This window comes from Falco punctatus, assembly GCF_963210335.1.
Source record: "Falco punctatus genome assembly, chromosome: 13".
Classification (NCBI taxonomy): Eukaryota; Metazoa; Chordata; class Aves; order Falconiformes; family Falconidae; genus Falco; species Falco punctatus.
Window position 1 is genome coordinate 29,847,307 of NC_137593.1, and position 23,447 is coordinate 29,870,753.

A 23,447-nucleotide genomic window follows, 5' to 3' on the forward strand; every position below is an offset into this window, starting at 1 on the left:
AACTCTATAATCACTGCAAAATGAAAGAAATATGCAGATGCGCCTTGAGCGTGATTAAGAAACCAGCCACCACGTGTTGTCTGTTCCCCATTGCCGTTGGATTCTTTTTCCAATGGAGGGGGGGAAATACATGGGGAAGGAAGAACTTTTATTTTTTATGGGTGGCACATTATTTTTCTAGTGTAATTAAATGTAATTTACTTGGATAGATAGTCTTTTTCTCTTTTGGGCTGGTTTTTTTTTTCCTTCCGTGTTTCGCGTCCCATGGCCTCGAGTCTCTCCTGGATCCCGCAGCACCAACTTTCATGCTACTCCTGGGCAGAGTTTTTGTAACCATCCAGCATCCAGAGCCCTGTGAGCATCTCATTCCAGCTGTGCCTGCCTGGAAAAAAAGAATTGGCTTTCTCTTCTGATGAGGGAAAGGAAAAATATGCAGGTATCAGAGTCCACAACCATCATTTGAGGGACTGTCCCCCCCCACGCCAGAGCACACAGATACACCTTGGCAATCGAGTGGGTGCCAAGGGTTTATCCATTTTATATTTATCCAACTCGGGATTTCCAGGGAAAGGTTTCTGATCCCTTCCAGACTTTATGGGCACAACACAGCTACCGAGGATGCTGCCACCTGGCACCTGGGCTGGGGGAGGTGGATATGGTCCAGCGGGCAAGCAGCCTCCGGGAAGCGCAGGGATGGAGAGCCTGCTCTGCGGGGCTTTGCTAATTAGCGTGGCGCTGACAGACGGGCTACAGCTTTTACCTTGCCATCGGGGAGCTGGCAGAGCCCCCCCCGGCTTGCTCTAGGGCTGGCCACGGTTCGCTGGGCTGGGGAAGGGGTAGGTTTGCTCGGCGGTGGGGTAAGGCTGAGGGTTCGCTGTGCGCTGCCGGTGTTGCCCCAAGACAAACTGGGTTTAGAGCCAGCACAGCCCCAGTTGGGCTGGCAGGCTCCTGCCCCGGTGTCTGGGTGAGGAGTGGGGGTTGCTGAAGGCTGGGCCAGCAGGCACGGAGCAGGGTCAGAGCTCAGGGTGACGATGCTACTGGCATCCCAGCATCTCGGATGCTATTCGCATCCCGGCACCTCCGTTCCCCTGGCGGTGCCTGGAGCATCTCTCCTCTCGCTGCAGCGGGGTCTGGATGTTACCTGCACGCACCGAGCGCTGCAGCTTGTTTGCAGGGATGCCGACACGCCACTCCATCGACTTTCCCAGCGCCAGAGCTCCTCAAGCAGCGTGCTGGGAAGGGCTCTGATGGTTTCGAAGGCTCCGAAGGGTGGGAGGCTGGAATGTGCTCCCACTTCTGGACGCAGCATCCCTCTCAGTCCAGAACCAGGGACCACCAGAGGGCAGGCGTGAAGGCAAAGGTGCCAGAAATAAACTCCTGGAGCCAGTTTCCAGGCTTCCAGCCGTGCCAGGGGCTGTGGCACTGGGAGCAGCAGGCAGGCGGGCAGGAGCTGTTGCCCTGCAGCACGAGCATCCCGACAGGGAGCCCTGAACTGTTACTGCTTTAAGAAAAACTTTTCTCCCAGACTAGGAGATGCCTGGAGCGTGGCAAGGGGAGCCCAGAGCCTGTTCTTCTCTCTTTTCATCAGCAGTGGTTTAGGAAGGGTCCAGCAGAAGGGGTTTCCAGGCACTTGGTCTCGGCAAAGGGTTTGCACCAAAGTGGAAAGCCCACGGCTGGCGCGACTGATGGCAAGGATTTAAGGGAAAGTGATTTATGAAGCACAGAGGTGCTGCTGTCCCCCTGTTAGCACATCGCCTTTATTACCAAACGTGTCTAACACTGCAAGTGTAGCACTCGTCATCTATCACCCCGTTTCCTCGTCCTCCACCTCCTTCTTTGAGAAGTTTGCGCGAAACCAGATGCTAAAGAAACAAGGGCGAGAGGTGGCAACGCTGAACGAGCGTGGCTGGTGCCCCACAGAACCCTAAAAGTCAGGGTTAAGTCTTTCTCCCATCTTTCTCCCCAGGTATTTTCCTACCTCCTGCTTCCCAATCCTCTCCCTCTCTTTCCCTCCGCTGTTCCTGCTCACTGCTCATCTCCAGAGCTCTAGTAGCTCCGTGACTCCCGCGTTGCTAACACGCCGCTGGAGAATGTGGCCTCTTCTCTCCTAGCTGTTGCACAAATTGAATTATAAACCAGATCCATAATCTGCTTCCAGCTTTCATTTCCACCCCCCCTTAATGCAATTAAGCTTAAATGTGGTTAATTATAGTTTATCCTAACTATCTCGGTGGCAGCTTCACACATCTTTGACTGCTCACAGAGTTTATTTCCATTATCAGGGTCTTGCCGACGCGGTAATATCGGAGCTGGTCAGCCTGGCATGGGGAAGCAGCATCCCAAATCCCTTTCCCAGTTCCTGGCTGTGGTTTTGCTGGTGCCAGGAGAAAGATGAAGCTAAAAAGCAGCTTGACCTGTTAAAAAAAAAATAATATGCAGAAGTTTAATTAACAATATGCTTTTAAATGGGTGATGTTCATTCCAAAAAGCGGCGTCATTCCCTTGCAGTGCCAGGGTAGATTTCGGGGCACGGTTTAAGTGCTTTCCACGCTGTGGTTTGTGACCTGCTCCCCGAGGCTTTGGCTTGGTTGGGGTTTTTTTATTTTTCCCTTCTCCTCACAACTTTTCCCTTCCCTTCTCTTTATTCCTACCCCCTCCATCCCAAGTCAGGCTGGTCTGTACGTGGAGACCTCCCAGTGAAGTCAGCTGGTTTCTCGATTTACACCGGTGGGTTCCCATTGACAGCTTAAAGCTTTCACTGCTTAAAAAATCTCTTTAGATTTCTTAAAATCTGGATTATATTGGACTGGTACGTTGGTCAGGAGCATCTATGCAGAGGGATCCCAAAGCTGACAGTGTTAGCTTGGCATGCTCTCTGTAGTAGATCACTCACTAAGGCAACTTTAAATCCAAGTTGTTTTCCGGAGGTTGCTCCTGGTGTACCTCCCTCAATCCTTAATGCAGGTTTATTTTTATTTTTATTTTTTGCTGAAATATGGCCCTGGTCATCTCTTGGACCACGGCTCTTTTGCCCGAGCATTTTAATACTTTCTAAAATGAGCCCTGCTTAAAAGGAGGGTTTATTTTGAACCCTTGCAGTGAGGATGCTCTGTTATTCCTAAATCACAACAGGAACGGTGGGGATATGCCCAGAACTTCCCAAAAAATCTAGCAGGGCACAGACAGGGACAACATTTTTTAATGGCCAAGTGCCAACCTCCAGCTCGTCACTGGCTCAACTCAGCTCCAGGGGGTACCGGAGGCGTTTTGCCAGGAAAGTCGGCTCCGGTCACCAGGTTAGGATGGGCTGGAGCTAAATGTCATTCCTGGAGGCAGGAGCAGCCCTGGCCAGGCACGGTGCCCCGTGCCCCCGCACGCCCCCTCCCTCCTTTCCAACAGCGAGAAGAGGGCGAGAGCGCGGTGTTTAATTTAAATCGCATCTCCCAAGCTTGTTCTTTTCTCAATCAATATTGCTTTTTACATCATATCTAATCTCTTTCTCCACCCCGCCCCCCCTTCCCAAAGTAAAATTTAATTAAATAATTCTAATGAATGTTTAATGATGTTCTTTTGTCATTATTAAATCTGTAATAAAAGTGTCTGCAGCCCTCCTACCTCCCCCCATCAATACCCCCACCGCCAGCCCTCCCTCTCCCGTGCACACACTGTCCTGCTGTCTCTCTTTCCACCCTGCCTTCCCCCCTCTCGCTGTGACAACGCCGGCATTCAGACCTGAAAACCGGAAATGAGAAAAGGAGAAACAGGATATTGAGTTTGGATACTATCAGGATGGGTAATATCACCCCTAGCTACTAAGCGAAGGAAGCCTTCTCCTGCCAGGCATACTAATGGAGATGCGGAGGCTTCCCGGAGCCGCGCAATAAGGCAGGGCAAAATCAATATGAATTGAGAACTCCCAACTTGAAACCTGCGGACCTGGAGCAAGTTCTTGGTTCGTGTCTTGTTGAGCGGAGAGGGTGGAAAAAAAGAGGAGAAAGAAAGGAGCCGACGGTTCCCTTCTCAGGGGGGGAGCGGGAAGGTGCTGTCTCAGTGATGCAGAGCCAGAAATTTTGTCTCTTCCCACAGAGGTGGAATCCCCATCCAGGTGCAGTTCCCATTTTTTTTTTTTTTTTTTTTGAACCAGGGGCTGAAGCTTCCCAAGAGCTTCAGCGTGGAGGAAGAGCCAGCTTGTGAGCGGGGTGGCTTGCCAAGGCATGACACCAGCTCTCTGCACTGGGAAAAGAAAACGATTTCAAAAAGAAGAGGTGGGCAGGTGGGTTGGGGGCAGGACCCACCTCCTCACTCCTGCACTGGCAAGAGGCTTTGCTCCCGACAGCTTGCAGAGTATCCTTGAAAAAGCACCAAGCGCAGGACCCCAGGAGAGTTGAGCGGGAAACTGCACGGGTTAAACCCGGAGAAATAGATGCTGCCCCTGCCCAGCGTGTGCCCATCCACGCTCAGCTCAGGGCTCCCACGATCTGTTGGAAATATTAAAAAAAAAAAAAAAGCAAGCATTTAGAATGCGCTCTCAAAAGAATAAACCCAAAGCTGCAGCCTAGTTCCAGTCCAGTGCAGGTCTGGAGAGATCCAGCGGTTGAATCCCATCTTCCCCCAGCTCCCAGCAAGCCTCGCATGGGATTAGAGCAGAGCAGGAAGATTTTTCCCTCTGCTTGGCAAGGCAAGGGCAATGCCGATGCTGAATCCCCCTCCATCGCATCCCCCCAGTGATGGGGGGGGTATTTTCAGCTTTGGGGAGCTCCGGCAGGGCTGGGAGCGCAAGGCAACCAGGCTGTTACGTGCAATGTTAGCAGCTGGAAGGGAAGGGCAGGAGGGAATGGCTCCAGGTACGCATACTGCTGCTGTCCCTCCGTTCTGGATGGGTTTGGAAGGAGCCTGCTCGGTTTCTTCCTCAGGAGCGGCGAGGAATACCAGCTCCCATCGAGAGCAACAATACCCAGCGAACACGGTCCTTGCACTGGGTGGCCACGCGGTTCCCATCACTGCAGAAGCCCCTGGCGTGGGGGACAGCGGGATTTGGGAAGGGCTGCAATGCCCCGAGCGGTCCCACTGGGAAAGCAAGCACCAGATGGGTACCAAGACGGGTAAAACTCATTTTTAGGACCCGTTTTCCCTTCCACCGAGCTTTTCAGGGAACGGCGGTGGAGTGAGATGTTTTTTTTGGGGGGTTACACACTCACAAAACCACACAACCCCCTTCTCCCACTGTATTTTCCCACCGTCCTTCCCACCTGACAGAGACACCCCAGCACAACCCCTCCCCGGCAGTACTCAAGGAAAAGCGTGTTGGGGGTGGGGGGTGGCGGTGGGGGGGAGGAAAAACACCAAAAAAAACCCCAACCCACATTTTTTGTTAGCATTCAGCAGTGATATGACAGACGCCCTATGAATTCTGGGAGATTTTAATAAAGAAGACAGGCCTGTGAAATTTAATAAAAGAGTTCATCAGATTATATGGTGATGGCTCAGTGCCACCGTGCTGGCAGTAATATCCTCGCGGTGGGGGGTTTAACCCCTTGAGGGACAGAGCAGCAGCAGAGTATTAAATCTTTCAGTAGCATTTCACTTGTGTCACTTTAATATTTATGAATCTCTCCGGCTTTGGGAACCTCTTCGGTGTTGTTTTGCTTTTCTGTTTTGCTTGTGGTTTAGGTTTTCGGCGGCGTTAGCGGTTGGCTTTTTTTTTATTATTATTTTTCCCAGCGTGTTTTCACCGCTGACAGGAACAGAATCAAGCCCAGGGAGCAGAGCTTGTAACACCTCTTACCTTGGTGGATGCCAAGGGCATTTACAGGGTCCAGCCAAGCAGGACCACGCTTGCAAGACGCAGGTTTTTTTGGCTACTTTTTAGAACCCAGGGCGATGACACAAAATGCTGCTCACGGTGCTAGATGCAAAACTGCGGGGAGATCTCTTGGCTGCATGCTCCATCCCCAAATCCTGCTCCACACAACCGTGGTGCTGCCCTCATCCTTTCCCAGGGGTATTTCCAGGGGTATCTCCAGGGGTGGGGAGAGAAGGTTGGGTCATTCACGCTGTGTGGCGGTGAGGATGCAATGGCAGCAGTGTGATGGTGGCTCTTCGACTCTTACCTCATCCCTCTGCCTTTTAGTGAAACATTTAAGCGAGGTGACTAACGCCTGTTATTTTAAATTTGGGTTTTTTTCCACTGCTCGGGGGAGAACTTTGCAGGCAGCAGGCTTTGGTAATCTTTGGCTTCTGAAGATTTCTTTTCTGGCGTACAGGTTCACATCAGAGGTTTGCAAAAGTTTGAGTCTCGGCAGTTTCTGACAAGAGGCACAATGACATGATCACAAAGTTCCTTTCTGGCCGTAAATCTACCCATGTAACCCCGCAAAGAGTTTTGGAGGCAACGGAGAGCAAAGGTGACTGTTGCCCCCAAATGACTCCTCCTCTTTCCGACCCAAACATTGCTGGGAGAAGTCAGAAATTAAGCAGAAGGAAAATTTCTTTTCCCCCCTGGTGCCGCTCTGTATCGCCGACCCAGGGGAAATGGCTGGTGCAGTCGGGAATTAAAGCGCATATTGTGCCGCCGCAGCCTCCTCGTTTCCCTTGTGTGTCCCCTTCCCTGTCAAGCCCCCAGCCCAAAATCTGGAAAGGGGCTTTGCAAGTTCCACTGCAATATTTCAGACAGCTACAATGGATTTGGCAGCTCAATGTTAAGTAAACAGACCTCGCTTAAGCCTGGACTGCTTCATTTTGACTAAACCCTAACTAAATAAGCTCGTTTCACCAAGCACAGGCCTCCCAGCTTAATTCCTTGCTTCATTAACACCTTTTAATCCCATCGAGACAATCGTATGCCTGCCAAATTACCCTTCCCAGGCCTGGGTCAGCGTCTTCTCCGTGTCACAGCGGGTCAGAGAGGTTCTCAAACAAGTCACTGCTCAGCTCAGCTCCATCTGGGAGCCGGGTGGCCGCTTCTCCAGAGCCATCGGCCGAGAGACCGATGCCCTCGGCTCCAACACGGCTGCTCTGCCAGGATTAACGGAGAGTTTGGGGGTGTTTTTTACCAGGACTAAAGTCTGATGAACGAAGTCCATAAAACCCTCTGAAAAGATGGAGAAAGATCTCAAAGCGCCTCGGCTGTGGGCAAAAGCCAGAGGGATGCAGGTGGTTCCTCTTCTCACTGCTCCATACTTTGCAACTTTGCTGAACATCTTGGGGGAAAATCAATCACAAAAACCAGTATTTTTTTAAATGGAAAAAAGAGAAAATAATCACAAAAAAAAATGTTGTTCTTAAAAAGCAAAGCAAGGTGTTCATGGTAAAAAGGAGATAGTGAAGCTGTAGGCAGGGGGAGGGTCTCAAATAAAGCGATAGTTTTTCACAGGGTATGTCACTCCTTGCTACAAGATGCTGCTGGGACCAAGATTTCAGCAAGCTTCAGACCGCCAGGCATCACCGTGGTGTCCAGGCATCCAAGAGAAAGGGGGAAATAGCGTCGGGACTTTTGGGTGGTGCCGATTGTGCTCCTGCAGGCGCTCAGCCTTTTCTGCAGAGGGGTCAAATACCTCCGGGCAGGGAAAGCGTGGGCAGCTGGTGACCCTGGCCTCCAGCCCAGCACCAAAGCTCTAAGAGACAATCCATCTCCGTCCTGGCTTGGGTGACACATGCCATCTCGGAGATGGTGAACGGTACAGGTGCGCTGGCCCCGGCTGCCAGGCAGCTCTCCTGCCCCCAGCGCCGGTTCTCTGGCCACGTGTGTCCATCCATGGGAAGAACCAGCTGCCAGGACCGGTCCCTGTCACCCCAAGCCTCTCTCACAACACCGAATTGGGAGCGACCATCCTACTTGCTCCATGGCCGAATTCCCAGAGACGTTCCCACTTCCAAGCCCACCGGCCTTCCGGCTGCTGACACTTTTTCCAGCCAGGTGAGCAATCCCCCAGCAGGAAAATCAAATTTCTATTATTTTCCAAGGTAATTAACTTAAGGCAAGCTGGTAAGAGTCATAGAATCATAGCACGGGGTGGGTTGGAAGGGACCTTAAGGATCATCTCGTTCCAACCCCCGCTGCCACAGGGACACCTTCTGCCAGACCAGGTTGCTCAAAGCCCGTCCGACTTGACCTTGAACACTTCCAGGGATGGGGAATCCTCAGTTTCTTTGGGAAACCTGCGCCAGCGCCTCGCCACCCTTCACGAAGAAGGATGAGGGACATGTTCCTGCGTGCACACACCTGCCTCTGCTCACTGGATGGTTTCCGACTGTTCACAGGAATAAAAGCCGACAGCCTTATCACACCTCCTGTAAGGATATATCAAACAGAAATCAAACTCAGGTGGGATTTGGGGGAAATGAAGGTCTTAAGGACACAGGGGGACTTGGACAAAATAGAAGTGGGCTGTAAGGATCAGGCAGGCCAGGGGTCTTTCTGAAAGAAGCGGGGTGTCGTCGTTGTGAGTTGCAGGCGCGTTGAAGTGGTCCTGCTGCTGCTCCGGGAGCAGGCAGAGCTCTGGCTTGTGTCGCTGCTCTTCCTAAACGCACTTTTCATTACGAACCTGAGAACCCACTTATTTTTCAGCCTGTCCCTCAGCGTTGTTTCCGCAGGCAGCCGCTTCCAGACACCGTGCAGCCGCGGCACAGCCTCCCAAGCCTCCTTGCAACCCACTGCCAGCAATGGAGATGTATTTTGTTCCTATGGCAACCCAAACAATATTACCTTGACTTAAACGGATTCAGGCAATATTAAAACCAGCCTCTTTAGGAATTCCTGGTGTTGGAGGGGCTGAGAATTTTAATTTTGTGTAATGCGAGCTGACACCGTGTTTATGAGCTGCTTGCTGAATGTTTTCTTCAATTAGTACAAAGCAGAGTGGATTTGTTTTCGGGGCTTAGCTGGGAGATGGAGGGTGCGGGCATCGCGATGCCAAAAGCATTATTGAGTTACGCTGCAGTTACGCTTCCCTCACCTGGTGGCTGAAAAAAAAAAGCCCTTTTCATGGAAGCCTGGGACATGGCAGCGTCTTTACATGAGGCTTTGCTAACTGCCTCGTCCCAACAGCGGCGGGAGGAATCAACGGGGTGAGGTCTCCGGTCCCAGCTCTATTTTGTTTTCACCTTTCCTCGTTCTGCTCCATCCCTGCAGTTAGAATCACATCAGGCTTGGATAAGCAATATTCCGGATGTTTTCCGCAAGCAACCAGGGATATCACTCAGGCTAGAAATAGAAAAGGAACGAGGGAATGCTCCAGTATCTCCATGGATAACAATAATTAAGAAAACACAAGTGAGAAGCAAAACAGGGCATCCTCGATCAGTGTTTTCCTAAATTATCCTGTTCCTTACTTGGAGACAGGTCGGGATATTGAAGTAAAGCTTCTGTTTGTCAGGTCTGTGTTCTCAGTGTGTCTGGCACTGGATTTGGAGCTCTGGGGTGGAACCAGCTTGGCTTGGATGTATTACAGGAGCAAACGCATCTCTGGAAGATACGACAAGACCGTAGTACCTTCTGGTAGCATGGGATGCAATGGGAGCTTGGGGCTAGCCTGTCCCCAAGTCGAATGGTGTTCATGTCACTAGATCCAGCTCCGTAACGAAGCCAGGCAGACTTTTCTTCGGGGGCGGTAATTCTCCCAGCTGAGATGCAGAGAAAAGTCAGTGCTTGCTTTAAAACCCGTTGTTTGAAGGATAAGGGACAGAAACCTGGGAAGAATAGTTTGGTGACCCACGACCAGCATGACTAAATTATAAGCGGTTTGCAAGAAGATGAAGCCATGATGAAGTCTAGCTGCTGGGCATGGAATAAAGTAAGATTCGAACTGGAAATAAGGCATAGAGGAGCTAGTTAGCCCCTGGAACCTCTTCCAAATGGACGTGGACAGATCCTCCTCCTCTCGGAGCCTCCAGACCACAGCTGGCTGGCCTTCCCTCTACGTCCACCACCAGCGAACGGGCTCGAGGTGGGAATCCCTGAGCAAGATCCTCTGGGTTGCAACGAACGTGGGGTCAGACTGCATCCCCATTATCTTCCACCTGGGCTTAAAACCCAAGAACGTTAATAACTTTCATGTTTTGGGGTATGTCACAGGTTCCTGACTGATCTCAGGCAGCCGTGATTGCAGGCTGTCTCTGCTGTTGGGTCTTTTTTATCGTTTTTACTATTTCACTTCTGCTGTAAAAGAAGGGTGTTGGTGTTAGGAAAGGGACAGATTGGGACTCAGCCCAGATTCAGACTGGGACTGTGCCTGGAACACGCTCCCAGTTTGCTCCTTCGTCAGACAGTGAGAGGTTGTGGTTAAAAGGCTGCTCTTTACTCCCAGCTTTTTCAACTAAAATTTGATTATTATTTTTCAAGCGCGACTTACAGAAAGACAAAGAGGAAAGGGGGAGAGAAAGAGACACGGGGAGGGAGAGAGGAACATGCACACACTCACACAAAGGAGAGAGAAATCCCACACCATTCCAGTTGGAATGTCCCAGACACTTCAGCCGAAAGCCACTGCACAGCACAAATCCATGGTGGTATTTGGAAGGGATGAGCCCACCCCTGTAAGCCTCTTCATCCTGCTCCACAGAGTTTGCCAGGAGGATTAACCCAGTCTTGTTCTCAATCCCAGTTTATGAGTTCCCTGCTGGTGGGGAAGATCCTGTGTGTTTAAACAACAGCCTAATTAATCCCTATTTTATTACTTTCTCTTGTCAAGTGGCTAAATAGAAGCTGTCAGCCGGCAGCCACCACCGCTCACATTTGTTTAGATCCCAAATTACTTCATCAGAACCATCTGCTCTGTACGTGGGGTGCTCAGCAGTTGTTTACTTCTCTCTCTGGACACGGTGTGGGCCACAAACAGCTTTCCCCGTGGGATTCCCTGCGTAAGGCTACTCCAGGCCCTGGGGATGGTCCTGGAGCGGTCCATGAAGTCCTCTCATTAGGAGCAACCTAACAAAGCCAGGCAGCTGACAGCCCTAGGGAGGACGAGGGGACACAGAGCTCTGTCCCACCGGGCCAGGCACGTTTGTGGTCCTCCCTGGTACCAGGGAGGGTCAGCAAGCCCCAGCACGCAGGTGGGATGGATGCTTCTTGCTAGCACAGCTCCAAACATCCACTCCCTCCTTCCCTTGGCTTCCTGAGCCCCAACCCAGGGCTGATCTCCCCTGCCCCAGGGTCTAACCGCTCGGATCTTCTTTTCAGGCTCTTCCAAACCAAGTGTAGCAGCTGCTTGAAAGCCATCGCCCCCTCTGAGCTCATCATGCGGGTGCTGGAGAACGTCTACCACGTTCACTGCTTCTACTGCTGTGAGTGTGAGCGGCGCCTGCAGCGGGGAGATGAGTTTGTGCTCAAAGAGGGGCAGCTGCTGTGCCGCAGTGACTACGAGAAGGAGAAGGAGATGCTGAGCGCTATCAGCCCTGCACCCACTGAGTCCGGTGAGAGGCTGGAGCCGTGGTGAGCGTGGGGAACCGGGGTGAACCTCGTCCAGGGTGCTTAGTCCCTGATTGACTATGGGGAGGCTGCAGAGGGAGATGTAGGGAGGTAGAGGTTGTAGCATCTTTTCCTGATTAACGGCCAAGGGGGTACGAGGCTGCTGAGATCCACTCGGACGATCTGGTGAGGTTTGGGTGGGCTTTTGGATGGGATGATCCAGGGCCAGGCTGGCCCAAAAGCACCGTCTCTGAACTGACAGCGCTGCCCCCGAGCCACAGCTCAGTCCACGAGCTTTCCTGGCTTCGCTCTGCGCTTCTGCTCTACATCGCAGCTCAGAAGGAGCAAAACTCTGCCACGTTTCTCTAAATCCTTGCCCTGGGAGGTGGCCCAGAAAGGCCAGTCTCTGCTGAACCACCGCTACTGATCCTCTGTTGCAGTGAAAAGCGAGGACGAAGACGGCAGCCACTCGCACGGCAAAGGCAGCGAGGAGAGCAAAGACCACAAGCGCTCCAAGCGCCCGCGCACCATCCTTACCACACAGCAGCGTCGGGCATTCAAGGCCTCCTTCGAGGTTTCCTCAAAACCTTGCAGAAAGGTATAAGGAGGCCACTCAGCACAACTGCTGGCTTGGATCCTCGTAAAGGCGATGTAAGTTCTGATTCAGCTCTCTGGGTTTTGTGGACAGGTGAGAGAGACCCTGGCAGCTGAGACGGGCTTGACGGTGCGGGTGGTACAGGTCTGGTTCCAGAACCAAAGAGCCAAGGTGAGTGATGGTTCTCCTGGGTTCTGCATACCTGGGGAATAGCACACACGCTCGTTCAATTAAAAGGGAACTTAGAATTTAGCTTAGGAAAAGAAAAAACAGAAGAATAGAACAGCTATGCAGGACCCAAGCACTGGTCCACCTAGTCCCACAACGTGTTACTTAGCAGTAGCAAAAGCACAAAGAGAAATATAAAAATCGATCGATTATAGATGTTTGCAGGGCTTAACATTTTTCATGCTGTGAAGGAATTTTTATTACTCTTTTTCTGCTTGCTTTCCCCCCCTTACTACACAAAGACGAGAAGGATTTCCCACTTCTTTCTTCTAGAAGATTAAACATTTAGAATTTAGCAGAATTTAAAGGATGAAACCAGAAAATAATGCGGCTTTGAAAAACCTCGCTCTGTAGTAAAACCAAGTCCTTTGTTTTTTAAACTGCAAACGGCTTCTCCCACAAATATAGCTTTTTGTCAGCCCCGTTCCTCACCCAGGGATGCCTGCAGAGGACTCACCCAGAGGAGTGTGAGCAGGTTTATATCACAGCCATGCTTGCTCCCTGTGAAAACACAACTCACTCGCCTCCTCTCTCGCTCAGAACCTCAAATCCAGGGTCTCCATCTCCTTGCAGATGAAGAAGATTGCTCGCAGGCAACAACAGCAGCAGCAGCAACAGCAGGAGCAAGACCAGCTGGGCAACCCTCGCTTAGGGACCGGGAGAGGGACCGGTCGCAACAGCAGGCAGAGCAATGACGACAGCGAAGGTGAGGAGCGGCCGCGGATGGTGACAGCTCTGGGGGCTGCAGGCTGGGATGGAGGGGACCCACTGGGGGTGTATTTGAGAGGGAATGGGCACAGGAAGAGATGAGCAACGAGCACACATACCAGCTGAACTGGCTAGCTGGAACGGCTAGGTGATGTTCAGTCACAGGTAGTCGTGACACACCACGTATCTCCTCTTTTTGAGAAGACTATGGTTTTTTTCTGTCGCTTGTACACACACAGCCCAGTACCACACGGCGCTGGTCCAGAGTGAGACCACCAAACGCCGCTGCAGCAATGAGGATAATGTTATCGCGATAATGCTACGTGCTGTGCACCCTTTTCTTCAACCCATCCCACTGGTTGTGTCTCTAGACGGTGCGAGCGTTCACGGTCTGGATGGGCTGATGGTCCCCTACCCCAGGATCCCCCAGCAGCAGCTGCTGCCCCTGGACCAGAACGGCTACAGCACAGACTTGTACAGACAAGGGCTGACACCCCCGCAGCTTCCAGGAGACCACCTGCACCCCTACGGTAGGAGAGCGGTGTGGAGACCGTCCTGTCTCTGCATCAAAGCTGCACATCGCAGCCCGAGTCGTGAAAAGCCAATTCTGCCGAGGTCAGCAGCAGCGAGTGCTCCACGGGACCTTCTGGCCAGCCCTTCTCAGAAGTTTGGGGAGGCCAGAGCCTCAGGATGAGCTTGGCTAGGGGGCAGGGAGCAAGGCTGGGGTCTTCCCTCCATCCACCGTGAAATATTTGAGTGAGGAAAGAAAAAGTTACGCCGACAGCCGGTCCTGCATGTGGGGCTCACCTCACGCCAGCCCTGCTGACCATTGCTCCGGGTAAAACACGGTCCTGCTGTCACCCTTACTCAGGTTCACACTCATTTCCTTTTCCTTTTCTAGACTCAGAAGGAGTTTTTCATGATATGGACAGCGACAGCATCAGCCACCTGGGAGACTGCCTGCTCTCGACAGCCGAAGCCAACCTCCTCCAAGCCCGTGTGGGCAACCCCATCGACCGACTCTACTCCATGCAGAGCTCGTACTTCACGTCCTGACCATAGAAAAGCTCCCAGCTCTTCACGAGTATCTCGGATGGATGCTGCTTCCAATTCAGAACGAGGGTGAGGGAGAAGAAACAAGACCGAGACCTTCAGAGACATTCCTTGAGCACTGCACAACGGAGGACGCAACCAGCTCCGCCACGCGTACAAGCACTAATTCCTGGAGACTCTTCACAGCCTGAAGGACTTTTGGGACGTCTCTCTCCTTTTTTTCTAGCCACCAGTAGATCGATGGTGTGATGTTGTTTAGCTGTAACTTTAGCAGTTTGTCCAGTGTTTAAGCTTTTGAGCATTATGTCCTGCAAACAAAGACTGGCCAAGCTAACCCGAGCTGCCCCTCGAAGCAGGAGGTGCTCTTCTCCCAAGAACTCGAGTTTATTTAAGCCTCGGTTGCAGCTGAGCTGCTCACTGTGCTGTTTTGCCTCATTTCCCAATCCAGACGCAGGCTTCACGAGACAAGGTTAATTCCCAACAGTAAAATCCAAGGTCCTGAGCCATCTCTAGGGGATGCCACCGCTGCTTCCGAGATTTTCTACATGGTGGTTGATCGGTTGGCCCAGGGCCCTTTGTTAACGTTGCGCATTTTGGAAATGCACAGTAGTTTGGCCCCTGACTGAAAACAGCTACCCTTGGGTACCTGCTTCAAGGAACAACAGAATATTTACCCTCTCTCACGTTCAGGGATGTCAGGAGAAGCGCAACACACCCACAGCGAGTCCTCTGCCAGCTTTATGCTTGTCTGTCTCTAAAAGAGCAGTTTTCCTCCCTTTACGGACAGAACGAAAACTTCATTCTCAGAAAACAACAGCTGCCAGCCACAGTAATCTCAGTCTCTTTCTTTAAAAATGAATCAATTTTACTCTAAAAATACTCCTGTGGGAAAGCCCTTCCCCTGTAGGTCTGTCCACAGAGAGATTTCCCACCCTGACTGCGCTCCCAGTTTACTCCAGGCACCCCGGCACCTCGCTTCCCTCCATCCAGTGATGAAAAAAACGGGATTGCGTTATCCCGTAACGTGTCCCTGCCGAGTCACTTCGCTCCAAGAGGCTACGTTTGGCTTTTGCTTCGAGGGCAACATCAGGACTCGGCCAAGAGAAAAGCATCCCTGCTGCGGATAGAAAGGAATAACCCATTTTCTCCATCCACCACCATGCCACGAGGCAGGTGAGTTACGAGAAGCAGGTGGGCACCAACGTGTGTACCCACCAAAAGGGCAAGAAAGAAGAGAGCGGAGAATGGAAGTCTGAATTATTACCAAAGGGAAATTCTTTATTCTCCTGCTTCGGACCCAAGTCTGGGATTTGGTTCTTTATATACGTGAAGGATAGCCGGTATTCCTGGAAAGGTCAGGTTTTCCCAGGAGCCTGCTTACAGCACGTTAGCTGAAGGAATACGGTCCTCTAGAACTAACCTTCCCTTCTCGATTTGAACTGAACAACCGGCAGACAACTCCAAAAGGAAACAACGCTTTATTTTTAAATCTTGGATCTCCAAAGCTGGGAGTCGAACAGTGCAACTCAAGAACCCGGCTGACTGATTCTGTACGTGGTGTTTTACTTCTAAGCATTCACAGGTTTGCCAGCCTGATTTTAAAGGTGTGTAGCCACTCAAATGAAAAAAGAAGAAATGGCTAGTTTTTGTTTTCTGCGGTTACGAAGGAAGATTCCCAGGAATTCAAAAAAATCCAGGATTTGGGGCTGAAAGGAGATGCAGTCCTGATGCATTTTGTTTTTTATCAGGAATTTGGCACCTTCTTAATTGCTTATAGAGAGCTGACATAAGGAATGACGTGTAACAGAACCACAGCCCTTATAAAGATCCCCCCACCGTTGCTTCCTTTAATAAAGCTGTGTGAACGTGACACGTGCTGATGTGCAGTCACTTCCCGTTGTGCTCACAGTGCCAGGTTCTGTAGCTGGACTTGCCTTTGCTCTCACTATCTGACAATGCCTTTCCCCAGAAGGCAGTCGTGTACGTAGTTTACAGACACTTTGACATTTCTTTTTACGAGGGAAGGGGGAGCCTTTTGCAGAAACAGCTATTTACGAGACGTTTGCCTAGATAGACAAGTTGTAGACCAAGCTGCTGCAGCTAGGTGACTTCCACCTTTGTTGTGTAGTCACCCACCCCTAAAAAACAAAGCAGAAAAACTCCTCCCGCTGTGCGTTACTTTCAGAGGCTCTTGCACTACAGCCGGTCTCAGTTGAGATTAAGTTTTAAGAGGACGTTACAGTGAACTATGTGCAAATTGATGTTTCTCCCAAATACCAGAGCCAGCTTCACCCACTGAAACCCCACCCTCCCTTCTTGTGATCTAGTGCTGTGATGTGCCAATGTTTTTTTGCATGTACATTCGAAAATAATAATAAAAAAAAAACAAGAAAAAAAAAAAAGAAAGCAAACTCTAAGTGGAAATCTGAAGCTTGCCTCAGCACAGTCAAACTGCATGCATGGGCAGTCAGCTGGCTCCCTGCAGTCCCACGAAGGCTGGCCTGGGCTTCCCAGGAGAATGGCCCATCCTTCACCCTTCCCAGGAGTTAGGTATCCTGGAGTAAAGGAGCAACTCGTGTGAGTGGCTGCTCATACCTCCATAGAGTCAGGAAACTCAATAGCAGGTGTCAGGAGTTGCAAAAGGAACCAGGATCCCAAGGTGAATAAATAAATACGGTGAAGAGCTACGCTAGACCCGGAGCTCCTGATGCAAAGATGTCTGATGGTGACACGAGGGGTCAAGTACAAGAGCCAGTGATGAAATGGATACCCTAGAGCTAAGGAAGGAAAGGACCTGCTGTCAGATAGCAGGTGCTCCCCCATTTTGCGCCCAGATTCTGCCTGAAACAAGCAGAGATCAGAAAGGTGGACACCAGCACTGCAGCCGACAGAGCCCACAGGCTGTCGGGCTACTTCTTACCAGAGGACAGAGCTGCTTTTATTTTCAGCAGCCGGGTAGGTATCAGTGTTCAGTGGCTGCAGGTGAACCTACTCCCAAACCCGTCTGGCAGCTGGAAGTCTTCTTGCAGTGGTGAAAGACCTGGGGAGACAGCGAGCGTTAAGTGGGAAGAGGCAGAAGTAGCTTTGTGTACATAATGCAGGAGAGATCTGGCCCTTGGGCAGCCCAGGGGTACCAAAAGGCGCCCCAAAGCACCTGTGACCATCAGCTAATTAAGCCTCACGGCTATCGTAGGACTTGGGGAACACGTACTTGAAACAGCAGCAAGAGGCTAAGCTCACCCCGCAGCAGAGTGAGGAACAGAATCGCAAGCACCTTAGGTGACACCCAGGCTTTTTGGCTTTCCCTTTTTGCTCTGCACGGTCAAGAGGCAGCGCAATTGCTCGCATCCAGCTCGGAGGTGCAGGTCCTTGGCCGTGACACGCCAGCCTGTTTCCCCCAGGAGGCTCTGGGAGCACCCGCCACTCTCTGTCCTACCCAGGTGTCTTTCCCTCCTGTCTTTGCAGGCAGGAAAATAAAGGTGAATAAAAAGCCAGTCGAGATGGCAGACTGACTGCCAGATGAAAAAAACCCCAACCAAACTCAAATGCTCCCTTCTGCCCACACAATTCCCCTCGTGCTCAGAAGCGGCTCAAAAAAAAATAATAAAATAAAATAAAAAATAATCAGCTGGATGACAGCCAAGGAAAGCAAATGTGTGTGTGAATGGAATGTGGCTCTGCACAACTCTCTGCCCTCAACAGTTGCCCATTTCAGACCCGGCCCTGCCAGCAGCACTAAATCTCTCCCCGTGACTGCAAACACCAAAGGAACACGCTGATTTATGGTTCCTTTAAGTAAAAGAAGCAGAGTGTAAAACGAGAATATTTTCTGGATGAAAAATTAAAGAGATGTTTTGGTTAGTTCCTCATTCTAGGATCATGTGTAATTTACCTTATTGGTTTTAAAGTTCCACTTGAAAGGGAAAATGACATCAACAGGAGTTAAAGCAACAGGCTGAAAAAAAAGTCCCGACACACTTAACTTCACATTCTGAGAGATCGAAACCAAGAAGAAATGGAGGCAAAACAAAGCAGAGAATTAAGTAACCTAATGATCCTTGGCTTTCTCTTAGTTAAGGACCTCAGAACTCCTTGCATGCATTAATTAATTATCCCTCATTACTCCCCAGCCCAGTAGGTGTTATTTATTTCAGAGATGAGTAAACAGAGACATAGACCATGTTGGGAGGATCCTCTAAGGCCACACAGAAAGACAGCGAGTAAGTGGAAACAGAAAAAAAACCTGACACCCCATCTACTTAACTACCAGGCAAAAGGCACATTTGACTGCAAACAAGAGAGAACAACAATTAAAAGTGGAGAAAACATAGAACCAGGAGACGGAAACCCAGCAGAGAATGGCGATGCTGATGCCAGAAGACAAGAAACAGAAGTGTAGCGACACAAAAAAGACTTGTGGGAAAGAAGGATCCTTCACAATAATTAACCCCCAAGCGAGAACGCCTACACAAGCTTGGCGCTGCTTGCTTAACAGCTCTCATCCATCGTAGAATTTGCCCCTTTGGGTTCCTCTCCTCGGTACTGCAGGGCTGTAGCGTTTATTTCTGGTCTGGTCTGTGTTTGGGAGGATGCGAGAGGACCAATCTATCTGAATCCTGCTCTAATTATTTCCCCCCCCCCCCCCCCCCAAGTCTCTCACTCTGGGAACCACAGGCTTATTCATTTATTGATTTCAGCCACTTGGCATTAATTTAGCTGAATCTCTTTGCAGTCTTTGGAGAAAAAAGCTGAACCTACCGGTTGGATTGACTGCCCGAGGACTTTTTCCCCTTGTTCAGCTTCGTGCCAGTGACTGTCCCCCTTCCAACGGCTTCCTGCACTCGTTTCCAGAAGCCTGTCCTAACCAAACTAAGAGGTATGAGATCACAATCCTGTGGTACAAGAAATGAAGAGGCAGCTTTCCTGGGTTCCCAGTTCCAAAATTTTCAGCTTTTCAGAGGTCTCTCTTGCCAGTTTACACCTCGTGTAAGATACTGGAGCAACAAATGCTCCTTTTAGCTTTTATGGCTAAATATGTTTCCAGTGACAGGACCAAAAACCCACAACAGCTGGATTTGGAAGTAACAGCTTTTCCCAGCACTCCCAGGGACACTTGTTCACCCTGTGTATACAATTTTGCTTTATTTCCAGCTGCTACCGCGCATCCGAGCCAGTTAGATCCACGGCGGCTGTTCCCTTATGTTGGCAAAGGGCAAAAATAGCTGTAACGGCCACTCAGATTTTATTCCAGCAAATTTGGGTAGCCCATGCCATTAGGATGAGCTGCAAAACTCCTGCTTCTCCCTTAAAGAGGCCTTAAGCCCCTCTGACTAAGTGAGAATAAAACTGATTAATCACGCAGCACTGCACGTATAGCTGTGGATTGCTTCAAGGCTAAGAGGAAAGCAAGAGAATACTCTCTGGCTTCTTCCAACCGTTCCCCGGCCCATCCAGTTGAAGGAAAGAAAAATCATTGCTATGCCTTTCACTTTTCGCAAAGGCATTTGCCAAATTTGCCAGGGCTACAAGATGACTTAATCTAGAAACTTTTCCACGGGAGCTGGCAAACTAAGGAGGGCCACAACTTCAGGTAGTGACCATCACAACACTCCCCTCCACGGGAAGGTTCCGTCAGTCTCTGCTACACGAAGTTATTTTACGTTTACCTTACACAGGCAGTGAAAGACGTGCACTCTTTAGTCACCATGCAACTTGCCGCTGCCTCACGAGTATTTTCTCGGAAAACATTTCTCTCCACTGCTGCAGGCAGAAACGGGATGGAGCAGCACCTTCCTCTCCCCCGTCTCTGTAGTAAGGAGCGAACTGAACCCTGCGACAGTTTGGCTCATCGATGACAGTGGCAAGTGGCTGGCAGCTGAGCGGTTAATGTGTTAAAGCAAGTAATAATAGAGTGGCTCAGGCTCTTGAGGAGGAGGCGGCGGCATAACTGGGCTTAAGAGGGGGCCCAGTGCACCTTAAACATAATGAAAAATGGCTTTTCTGCTGACAGGCTGACATTTCAATACAATGTCAACAACATGTAAAGCACCTTTGCTCCTGTATAACGGCATCCTTAATAAAGCTATTCACACCACAATTTATGACTAATAGGGTGCTGCCTGGTGTAAATAAAAACTCAAAAGACTCACTAAAAATAGGTATTTTTTTTTTCCTCCTTTTCTGGTAGCACTTGCCCCCGCCTCTAAATTAATTTTGAGGCAAAGCTACTGTCACCTTTTCCTCCCCAATTTTTCCGCCAGAAGATAAACAGCTCTTTACATTGCAAATGCGCAGCATTCAATAAAAAAAAAAAGTTTTCTACAAGCCTGTGTAGACGTTTTAAGACCACTGCTGAAATGCACCCACCTCTGAGGCAGGCACCAGCAATGCCGACAGCCAGCTTTGAGCTTCGGGCTCTGCTAGAAGCTGGAACAGCACAACTTAAACCTGCTGTCCCTCTCCCCAAAGGAGCGAAACTCTGCCCAACTGGAAAATGCCAAGCCATGTTTGCCAACCAGCACAGGCTCAAAGGCGAGCGCTTGGACTTACGCCTGGCTGAAACACAAATGAGGATTAATGTGTCCCAGGAAGGGGGTATGGACCCCTGGGAACCAGGTCAAAGCCAAGTTTCCTTGTCCACGCCTCACCCTCTCTTCAAGGTACAAAAAAACCCTCACAAACACGGGGCTGTGCCTTCAGAGGAAGACTCCACGGGCGTTGTACGTAATAGTTTCTGGATGTTGCCCACTCCCTGCACACTTTTGGAAGATTTTGATTTATACTTCTCTGTAACTCTTCTGGAAGACCCAAGTTCCTACTCTGGACAGCAGCAAAGTTCTGAAGCTGCGTTTGTGTCACTAAGTCACAGAAACTCATTTCTCCTTCCTTAAACCTGGTCTTGAGTTCCCCAAAGGACTTTCCAAAGTTTAAACTGGTGCTGGGAGACTCTCAGCCCCACTTCACAGCCCTACAGCGGTTTCCAGACGTGGCATGCTGGAGGAGACACGAGGGCCCTAGCTCGCAGCACCCCAACGTTCTCCCTCCGCAGCTGTGCTCACAGATCCCACGAGCCCCAGGTCTCAACCCCCCTCCTCATAACACCATCTACAGTTTCTTTTGTTTTAATTTCACACACACGCTATTTACAGCCCAGGAACAACCTCTCCTTAGAGCTGGGCTCTTTGTCCCCCTGGGGTAGAACAACAGAGCCCCCCGCCCCGCCTCCAGCACCCCTGCACTGGAAGATCTCTGTTGCACTTCCAAGTAGAGCAGTCAGTGCTCTGAAGTCTGTGCTTTTTCTGCCGTCTCTGCCGGTGGGAAGACTCCCTCTGCTGTTCTAAACCAGCAGAAGGCCTGGGGCTACAACCCCTCAAGGCACCCCCAAAACTGGGAACCACACCGGATGTTTTCAGGTGAGTCAAGCTGACCTTTACAGTCAAAGAAAGGTCCCTGCAGTTGGTCCAGCTCAAAGAGCAGCTTCCATCATCAGTGGGAAAAGCCAGAACTGGCTTTGGATCTTGAGAAGTGTTGGGTTTTTTTATTGGGACGAAGGAAAATATTGTGCTTATTCATCAAAGGAACTGTTGAAGAATACAGAGCACAGAAAAAGAGGTAAGGGCTGATTTCAGTGCTCGGCTCTCACACAAGCACAGCTGCAGGTTGCTGCTGATCCTTCGGTGTCGCTTCAACACAGTTCCGTCATTTATTTACTTATAAAGTTTTTAGAGGCAACTCAGCAGACAAACCCCAGCGTTACCCGTCCAGCCAATGGATCAGGAATGCTCTGGCATCCCAGTCAGAGTCCAGCTGTCTGCTGGAGACAAGCGTAGTGTAACCAGAACCCAGAAAACCACATCCCAGGGCGGCGTGTTGTTTTTCAGAGGGGTAAAACCAACCCCACCAAGCACTGGGACGATACTCCAGAGTACAGAAAGACTTTTCATTCACTCCTGAAGATGAATTTTAATTCCAAGGCTCCCCTATGAAAAAACAGCACAAATACAAGCTTCAGGTAGGCTCTGCGCGTATGCAGCACCCTAGTTATGAGGTACAGTAGATTACCATGTCAGGTCATGGGAGTATGTCATGTTCAGGTGATTTCCACATAGTCAGTGACGTGTTATTTACTTTAAGGTGGCTCCATAGATGTTTACAAGATCTTCAGCAGAGCGCTGCAAGCTGACCTGCCCCAACAAAGCCATTCTGTATATACTCACATACAAAACCGATGGCCAAGCTGACCAATAGATTTAGACAAAAATCACAACTTTCCCTGGGCAAGACTGCTTCCCTAGCAGAGCCTTTCGCCCAGGATATCGGCTCAGTCTGACACAGAGAAGAACCAACCCATTTGGTTAAATACACCATTGCATTCACATCCACAATGGCCACACACACATCACTTAGAGCCCTGGACAGTCCATGCCAACGGATAAACCACTCTTGTAACCGAAATATACTTCCTGGCTGTGCTCAATGGTTTTCTGAGACAAGAAGGGAAGGTGGGTGGGAGAAAAAGGAGGGTCTCTGTGTATTCTGGGCTGTACTGTTCCACTGCAGCTGTGCAGCCGAGCAGCCCCAAGCAGACATGGGGAGTGGTTGTCAGTAGGAGGGCTCTGGACCACAGGTGTGGAGAGAAAGGGGCTCCACTCCGCAGCCCGACACTCACCTCACGTGGAGAGCTTCACCTGGTCAGCGCAGAGCAGAAAGGCGTTGACCTGATCGCTACAGTTCATGACGGAAGCTTGGTTCTCCTTCAGACATTGCTCAAAGGCAGCAAACGGCTCCGCGCAGTCCTGGCGGATCTGCTGCACGATGGGGCTGCGGGACAACACCGGGAGCTGCACGGCCTGACCCTGAGGGGTCCAATCCTGAGGGGCCCGGCCCTGGGGGGGGGTCTGGCCCTGGGGGGGGTCCAGCCCTGGGGGACCCCGGCCCAGCCCCAGCCCTCAGTGGCCCGGCCCAGTGGGGCCCAGCCCGGCGGGCCCAATCCTGAGGGGCTCGGCCCAGTCGACCCAACGCTGAGATGCCCAGCCCAGCCCCAGCCCGAGGGGCCCGGCCCGGGGGACCCAACCCCGGGGGGCCTAATCCTGAGGTGCCCGGCCCCGAGTGGCCCAGCCTGGGGAGGATGGCCCTGAGGGGCCCAGCCCGGCCCCAGCCCACCCTCCCCCCGCACTCACTGCGCGGCGGCGCAGCGGGACATGCTGAGGCGGAGCCGGTGACAGTCGCGCTGCCAGGAGGCCGGGCTGGCGGCCACGCACCGCCCGTACTGCTCCATCTCGCTGCGGCAGTAACGTGCCGTGATCTCCAGGGCCGCCTGCCTGCGGGGAGACGGTAACGTTACCGCTTGGGGGGGGGGAGGGGGGCAGCGCGGCCTAGCGCGGCCCAGCCCCGCCGCCGCCCGTACTCACATGCCGCCGGCACCACTGGGGGGGGGGGGGGGGGGCGGGGCGGCGCCGC

At 51.2% G+C, this 23,447-nt stretch overlaps 3 protein-coding genes across 12 annotated transcripts in view; 1 reads left to right on the top strand and 2 right to left on the bottom strand.

Annotated features, from left to right (window-relative positions):
• Nucleotides 1–15,624, top strand: part of LOC308072569 (LIM homeobox transcription factor 1-alpha-like) — a 28,932-nt gene extending 13,308 nt beyond the window's left edge. For 3 of the 4 annotated variants that reach the window (XM_080409638.1, XM_080409637.1, XM_080409635.1), the window contains 5 exons: nucleotides 11,177–11,409; nucleotides 11,845–12,002; nucleotides 12,093–12,170; nucleotides 12,801–12,933; nucleotides 13,307–13,857. In XM_080409638.1, the coding sequence (XP_080265764.1) occupies nucleotides 11,177–11,409; nucleotides 11,845–12,002; nucleotides 12,093–12,170; nucleotides 12,801–12,933; nucleotides 13,307–13,629 (925 nt within the window). In that variant the 3' untranslated portion in view covers nucleotides 13,630–13,857. Of the gene's footprint in view, nucleotides 1–11,176; nucleotides 11,410–11,844; nucleotides 12,003–12,092; nucleotides 12,171–12,800; nucleotides 12,934–13,306 lie in introns of all 4 variants that reach the window. The other variant, XM_080409636.1, reaches the window with a different exon arrangement.
• The window catches only part of UBL5 (ubiquitin like 5), a 42,544-nt gene extending 22,727 nt beyond the window's left edge, over nucleotides 1–19,817 (bottom strand). The window contains exon 1 of the mRNA XM_080409644.1: nucleotides 19,813–19,817. The gene's annotated coding sequence lies outside the window, so the exon portion shown is untranslated. The remainder of the gene's footprint in view (nucleotides 1–19,812) is intronic.
• Nucleotides 1,739–23,406, bottom strand: CHCHD5 (coiled-coil-helix-coiled-coil-helix domain containing 5). Of its 7 annotated transcripts, XR_013931711.1 has the most exons (7): nucleotides 23,399–23,406; nucleotides 23,168–23,308; nucleotides 22,657–22,808; nucleotides 16,909–17,028; nucleotides 16,584–16,765; nucleotides 11,942–12,201; nucleotides 5,405–9,124 (listed from the first exon to the last, which is right to left on the bottom strand). XR_013931711.1 is itself a non-coding variant. In XM_080409643.1 (4 exons), coding segments are annotated over exons 1-3 (294 nt in total). In that variant the 5' UTR covers nucleotides 23,401–23,406; the 3' UTR covers nucleotides 1,739–2,414; nucleotide 22,657. The 7 variants fall into 7 exon arrangements, 3 of the variants coding, with proteins under 3 accessions (XP_080265769.1, XP_080265767.1, XP_080265768.1); XR_013931710.1 differs by lacking the exon at nucleotides 16,584–16,765; XR_013931712.1 differs by having other exon boundaries at nucleotides 16,584–17,028.
• Between the last annotated feature and the right edge of the window lie 41 nt (nucleotides 23,407–23,447).

Bases quoted from the DNA above. Each gene is read 5' to 3' on its own strand.
- CHCHD5 (XM_080409643.1), bottom strand. The intron at 22,809-23,167 runs GTGAGTGCGGGG...GTTGTCCCGCAG, and splicing joins TCCCGCTGCGCCGCCGCGCA to CCCCATCGTGCAGCAGATCC.